Here is a 7,589-nt window from a genome sequence, read left to right as displayed (position 1 = left end):
TTCACGCATACGATATAGGTCAAATTTACCTGACTTGCTTGCTCAAAATAGGGGTAAAGTTTTCAATATGATATATTTAATACCAGTACATATACTGTATATAATTCATGAATCAAAGTTCAATTATCAGATAAACTGGACTAATAATGATCATGACAATAATAAAATAATAATACTAAAAATTGATAAAAGAGCCTACAAATAAATAAATAAATAAGACAAATAAGTAAACTACCAAAGAAAAACACAATTACCAATAAAAATAATTCATAACATTTACTATAAACATTCCAATTATAATTATTGTTATTACCTTTTGTTTAAAGTTAAAATAATTACCTAGTGTTTATGTCTTTCATCAAGCCATGTATATATTTAGTGTTAGAATTCATAAAGACAAAACCTGTATTTCTATTGGCAGAAAATGTAGACGTAGAGTCATAATTATACAAAAATGGATATATACTAAAGTGGCAGCAGAAAAAACATTGAATAACGAAATTCCCTCAATTTCCATAGATATGAATTTCCGTTCTTCATGTATTGAAAATGGACAATAAAGTGATTATTTCATCAATAGTATCAGAAATGTGGTTAGTCTCAAATACAGATAGCAATCGCGACATTTACCAGTGTCTGGTAATATTAGCCTAGTGTACACCGGAAAATACGTACCGTTCTTTGGTTTTGACCCGACCGACACCGCGACCCGTGTATGGAAAGTGTAGTGTGAACGCAACGCATACGTAGCAGGTAGCACTAGTTTGTGGATAGGCCAGCCTAGCAATTTCTCATACCATATTGATTGTTGATAACTGTATCTCGTGGATTTTCGTATTGCAAACATGTGTTGGTATTTCTAAAAGGTCTTTCTAGTTGATGAATTGCAGTTTGAATATTTGTGTAAGCCCAGTTACCTATTTGTCATTATGAAATGAGATTTTTATTTTATTTCGTTCATGATCACTTCCTCCGTGGAGGTACAAAAATATAGCTTCCTTACTCACCCAGACATTACACTACAGTAGCTTAGTGTAGCCTAGGCCTAGTTCTGGCTAAGCGCTTCCCTCATCTTACTTCTGACCTTTTACGAAGGACCTGGAAATTACAGGCTTCTGCCTTGTGTAGGCCTAGGCCGCCCTACTACTTCTTTGTCTTAATCAGGCTAGGCCCTAGGCTAGTGTATTAGAAGTTCAGAATTTGATATATAAGGCAAAGAGGAGGAGGCCTAGGCCTACATGCCTAACTAACTAGGCCTACCTAGGCCTTAGCCTAGAAACACAATATAGAACTCAAACATGTCAAAAGTGAAACCGAAATATGTCATGGGTTTTACACATCCCCTGACGTACGCAGCGCTCTTCTCTTTATCGATAAAAAATTAGATGACAATATACTGCAATTTACATAAAGTTTGTTTTATCACCAGCCGTATGCGGCCCCTCATAAAACGCAACGGGTATTCTTCCAGAATTCCCTAGTGTTTGTCTTTCATCAAGCCACGTACAGCTCGGCCGAAACTAGTCAATATGTGGAGATACCAATTCAAGCGAATGCTAGTTCGAGTGGATGCCACATTGAGCGGATGCCATTTTCAGCAAAAAGGATCCAATTTTGCGAACATCAACTTGTACAAATTTGCTATTTTTATCGAACATTCAATTTGGTAGTTTTTCGCCCTCTACAAATTCAATTATTTGCTCTAGGCCTAATAGCCTTTTTCTGCTGATAGATTGTTTAGTCTTACACATATTTAGCAGTGGCATACCTGTATCTACCCTCATTGTCATCCCCAAAAAATCTCCCTCTGTTCATTGTAAATGTTCGATGCAAAAAAATCATGATAATTGAAGATCACTTCTTATTACTTTATTTTGTGAGTTAGCACCTCCTCACCTAATCATTGCAGCTCTTCACCTTCACATCAGCCCCCCCCCCCCCATTTAAAAACCCCTGGATATGCCACTGATATTTGGACCAAATAAATGATGAAATTTAAATTTGACATCATATTTTGTATGATTACACCAGGGAGTTGTTATTTAGAAGGAGTCACAACACATTTATCTACTTATCTACAACCAATGAGCGAAGCGCGGTGTACCGAATCTTCAAAGAGAACTGTGACTAACTGCCTGTCTTTTGTCAATAGGGTACTTTTCCGACGATCTTGCGCCCTCAGTTGTTAAAATTTTGTCTTTGTAGAGAAAATAATTTCGTGACAAACGACCAGTAGAGCATGCCTTGAGCATGCGCAGAGTTTTTTTTAATTCAATTTTCGCTGTTCAATAATTTTAATAATAAATTAAAAGAGAGTTTTACGAAGAATAATTTACAAAAAAACGCATAAAAATTCGCCTTTTCGTTAAAAAGTTACGACTATTTGAAGTGGAGCTATATGTGTTTGTTCGTACACCGTCATTTGTAATTTTCATGGGTTTTTGGGAAGTTTTAAAGCTTATATTTAATTTTTTTCGCACGTATCTCCATTTTATAACTAGGACAAATAGTTTATGCAACTTGTTAACTAACATTTTCTTTATGTCTCATTTTCTTACAGTTTCGTACAGAAACGTAATTTGAATTCAAACTGAACATGTTTTCGTAGCAGGGAAATGATATAGGGGCATATTTGTTGTATCGGTTTGACGCTAGCGTGTAGTTGATAACTGACACTTCTCTAGTGTGCCATGCTTTTTCGTCACACACAAGCATAAGAAGGTTTACTGCGCATGCTCATATTCGGTAATTGAACCTCGTCGTTATCTACCTCTCTGCTTTTGTTATCTTGTCTGAAAAGTAGACTGATCAAAAGAGATTATTTTGTTGTGACTCCTTCTAAATAACAACTCCTGATTACACCAGTAAACAACACTGACCGAGTGGTTTGGCTTGTCCCCTGCAAGTCAAGGAAGTCTCCCATAAATTGAGACGCCCTCAGGCATTCCTGCAAGAAATCAAATACCTCCCGGAGTTTTCATTGCCATGGCAACTTTAGTTACCAAATAATGGACTAATGCTATATTGCTGGTTATAATGTAATCTTTATTACAGAAAATAACAAATTTATATTGGTATTCAGTAATTTAAATTCTTGATTTTTTCTTTTTTTTTGGCTGGGGGAAGGCAGTGAGGTGTACCGTGTGTACCAATCACACCTTGTGGATAGGGGCCTCTCAAACCAAATTTTAGACCACCTTTTTGGGACCTCAAAATATGGAGTGGTCTTGAATAGAGATTTGTTAGTACTATACTTTGAAAAAGCAGTTTCATATTATTAAAGGGTCTCAGAATTTGTTGAGTTTTGAATTAGAAATAATTATACAAAAATATTTTAAGGCCTGGTAGTTACAATAGATTGCTAGGCTACTACCTGTAATGGTATTGATTGGCGTATTCTCCGATGCTATAGTAACTGCATAATGTAGGCTGATGATTCTGTACTTCAGGCTATTGAAGACACTTTTGCAATGCAAAGGAATAGTTTATCATCCCTTTATGTGATACCATACAATATGTGGCAAAGACCAGCCAAACCAGTCACTCGTCACAAATTGTGTTGCAAAGATAATGTCCAAAACATGTTGAAATGTCAACATTTTCAAAATCTATTCTATTTTGATGGCACTTACTACTTTCACATCATGCTAAAGTTGTTACAGGTATTTTCCCTATTTTCGATGTTAAATCAAAATTTTTGAACTATTTGGTGATGGTCACTGCATCAGAAATGTCCAAAATCTTCTTTAAAGGCTGATTTCTCCAATACTGTTGATGTATGTTTCATTTTCTGTAACTTCATAATGAAATGTCGGATTTAAATGATTCTTTGACCATTTTGTAACTTTCATTTTTGTATGTAACCCAATTTTAATAATTAATAATAATTTTTTTGCGAGGAGTGACTGGTATGTCTTGTCTTTGCCACATTTTGTTGACTGCATTTTCTAAACTGCCTTTGATAATATTCTTCTGCTTTTAATGATGTTGATTGGACACTTCACTAATGCTAGTATTTGCATATAGTATATTTTGGCTGATGGGTATAACTTAGTTTATTGAAGATATACTAAAGAATGGGTTTTAATATTTTATCATCCCATCATGTGACAATATAGTTGTTTGCATTATCAAACTGCATTTGACATTATTCTTCTGCTTTTAATGATGCCCATTAGACTCTTCATTGCCAATATCTGCATGCAGTATCTTTTGGCTGATGGTTATGTGTCAGCTTTTAATTGAAGATACTTCTACAAATGCTAGTGCTTTTTTTTTTTCTTGTTTATCATCCCATCATGTGGCACCATATTGTTGTCTGTGTTAGTTGCGTTCAACATTATTCTCCTTCCTTTTAATGGTATTGATTGTTCTCCTCTCTGATGCTATAGTAACTGCATACTGTATCTATTATCTATGGCCTGATTGTACAGTATGTGCTCTCTAATGTCGGTATTGGATTTTTTTAAATTGTATTCATGGCAGTGGTCTTTATTTTATTAGTATACAGTACCTTCATTAAGAATCTTGATATTTTTAGATGTAGAATATAAAATGCAAATTGTATTACCACTATTGATTCTTATATACAATAGTTTGTTCTTAATAATAATATACACTGTTTATAGTATGCATTGACAAGCACAGTAATTAAGTAAGGCAGTGCTTATCAACTACTAATGAAAATCAACCTTAATACAAAAATAACTGGTAGGGAAAAACGTAACTTGGTTTAATAAAACTTTCTTGTTTCCATGAATTATGAATTTTATATCAAGCTAACACACAGAGACAATTGTGTTTGTCGCCCTCTATATATTCCACAACCTCTAATTAGTATGATACCTACATGCACCATATAGGTATTTATGTTTTAGGTAGGAATTTCATCTAAAGTCTATTTTATGTTTACTTCATATTATACTTTAGATTGGTTATAAATGTTATAGAGCAATTATATTTTTTAATTAACGATATAATGGTAAATTTGTAATGTAATTAAATTTAGTACCAGCAATATTAAGATACTAAATTAAAATTCATAAATTCATCTAAATCAAAGCCTATTAATCATCATCATTTCATTTTGTGTCTATGGTTTCCTGTTTTCGATGGTAGAAGTGGTTCATGAGTACTTCCTTCTATCCCATCAGAATTTATATTGCGAGTTTATGTTTATTATTATTTTGTTATTAGTTTCCAAATTTATCATTGATAGGCAAGACTAAATATTGAAGATGTCTGACAAAAGCAGTGTATCTGGTGGTGATTTGTTTACTGGATGGCTGTACAAGTGGACCAACTATTTAAAGGGATACCAACGAAGATGGTTTAGCTTATCAAATGGACTTCTCTCATACTACAGGTACTGTCAAAGCTACTTCCTATGTGGGGACTTGATTATTGTAATTTTTTCTGATTGAAACTCTTGGTCACTATTCGTTCATTTGGTTTTCAGGGTGGGTTGCAATTAGAGTATGGGTTAATAATAGAGTAAGTGGGCAGTATTATTAATACATTAAACTTAAGTTGGTAATTCACATGAAGAACTGTACAAGCAAGTATTGTTGAGTTTTTAGTTGTTTCTAGGACAGGTCTAGGTGTCGTATCATATTTCGTAGGCTGAATTTTGGAAGACTCTTCATTTTTATCTTTAGCTTATGAAGCACATTAATGGTATCCCATCAGACTGCATTTACTCACTTACAAGACTGTTGATAGCAAAGTGTACTACCCCGAAAAGTGGGCAGTAGACACAAATACAAGCTTCAAAAAATACAAGTAGACACAAAAAAAATACAAGTAGACACAAATACCAGCTTCACCAAACTGCCTAATCCAGTCCTGCATAGTGGTAGCTGCACTTAGATGATGCAAGCTTCACCAAACTGCCTAATCCAGTCCTGCGTAGTGGTAGCTGCACTTAGATGATGCAAGCTTCACCAAACTGCCTAATCCAGTCCTGCGTAGTGGTAGCTGCACTTAGATGATGCAAGCTTCACCAAACTGCCTAATCCAGTCCTGCGTAGTGGTAGCTGCACTTAGATGATGCAAGCTTCACCAAACTGCCTAATCCAGTCCTGCGTAGTGGTAGCTGCACTTAGATGATGCAAGCTTCACCAAACTGCCTAATCCAGTCCTGCGTAGTGGTAGCTGCACTTAGATGATGCAAGCTTCACCAAACTGCCTAATCCAGTCCTGCGTAGTGGTAGCTGCACTTAGATGATGCAAGCTTCACCAAACTGCCTAATCCAGTCCTGCGTAGTGGTAGCTGCACTTAGATGATGCAAGCTTCACCAAACTGCCTAATCCAGTCCTGCGTAGTGGTAGCTGCACTTAACAAATACCAGCTTCACCAAACTGCCTAATCCAGTCCTGCGTAGTGGTAGCTGCACTTAGATGATGCAAGCTTCACCAAACTGCCTAATCCAGTCCTGCGTAGTGGTAGCTGCACTTAGATGATGCAAGCTTCACCAAACTGCCTAATCCAGTCCTGCGTAGTGGTAGCTGCACTTAGATGATGCAAGTTAAGTTTTTGTTTAAACTTGCACTGGTTTTAAAGGTTACTGTACATATGTAATTAACAAGATTTTTTTATACATTAGAGACGGCAGTTTTTGTAAGAATGCATGTATCTTGATGAATATATTAACCTAATTCAAATATTCATAAACCACAGCAGATTTTATTTAACTTATTACGTATCACAAACATGATTAGACTGGTAAACAGACATCAACATTTAAATTTTTTTTTTTGTGAATTTCTCATGTTTATTTTTTCTAATAATTATAAATATGCAGGGATGTCACCATGCTAGTCGGCGGTGGACGGGCCCGTCTAGCACTCGACATTTCCGACCAGGATTTACAGGCTCCCGACCACTACTATTATTTCTACAGTTTACAAATTGTAACAAAATAATTAGTTTACCTAAACACAATAGACAAGCTAAATCGATAGATAAAGACAAGAAGAATATAATAAATGTTTCCATGGTTACGTTAATTGTAACAAAATACTGCACTGCCCTGCTATTCATCGCTAACTGAACAGCCTAGGCCCAGTTGAGTCATAGCGAACGCCGTGGGCCGGCATGACACGGTTGCTATACACATTCAAAGGTTAAAGTTGAAATCGTGACCATTCAAGTGTTTTATTATGAGAGCATTATCCAGGGTAGGAAGATTATTAAAAATTTGCGAAACCTGATTTATGTTTTATTTCTTTACTTTGTTTTCATTTTGTATTTTAAGTTTTTCACTTTTATTTATAATTGATATATAATGTGTAAATGGACAAAAAATAAATAAATGAGTGCAAACAATGCGGCTGGGTACAGTCGGATCGACGCTTTGTCGCCGGGATTTGTTCATTATTATTTTTTAATCTAAAACAAAGCATGTCAACTATTGAATTTAATTAGGCCTACAGTAAGTCTCATCTTCACTGTTTTGTTGCATTCCTCAAATCTGGCCTAGGCCTACCTGGGCCTAGCCTAAAAAAATCACGTCAGCTAGCCTTGGGCCTAGGCCTGCTCGACTTAGGCCTTTTGGTTTTTAAGAGCTTCCACGAATATGGCGACCCCC

The 7,589-nt window shown here is 35.5% G+C and overlaps 1 protein-coding gene across 2 annotated transcripts in view; it reads left to right on the top strand.

Annotated features, from left to right (window-relative positions):
* The window catches only part of LOC117121965 (oxysterol-binding protein 1-like), a 43,045-nt gene that overhangs the window by 1,808 nt on the left and 33,648 nt on the right, over window positions 1-7,589 (top strand). Inside the window, exons 1-2 of one of the 2 annotated variants that reach the window (XM_033267404.1) lie at window positions 709-903; window positions 5,219-5,365. In XM_033267404.1, coding sequence (XP_033123295.1) covers window positions 5,238-5,365 — 128 coding nt within the window. In that variant the 5' untranslated portion in view covers window positions 709-903; window positions 5,219-5,237. Of the gene's footprint in view, window positions 1-708; window positions 904-5,218; window positions 5,366-7,589 lie in introns of those variants that run through there. The other variant, XM_033267405.1, reaches the window with a different exon arrangement.

This window comes from Anneissia japonica, unplaced genomic scaffold (assembly GCF_011630105.1).
Source record: "Anneissia japonica isolate Jap-2015-1 unplaced genomic scaffold, ASM1163010v1 scaffold352_len1594369_cov220, whole genome shotgun sequence".
Classification (NCBI taxonomy): Eukaryota; Metazoa; Echinodermata; class Crinoidea; order Comatulida; family Comatulidae; genus Anneissia; species Anneissia japonica.
Note: the sequence above shows the minus strand (reverse complement) of the source record. Positions and strands in the feature narration are given on the sequence as shown.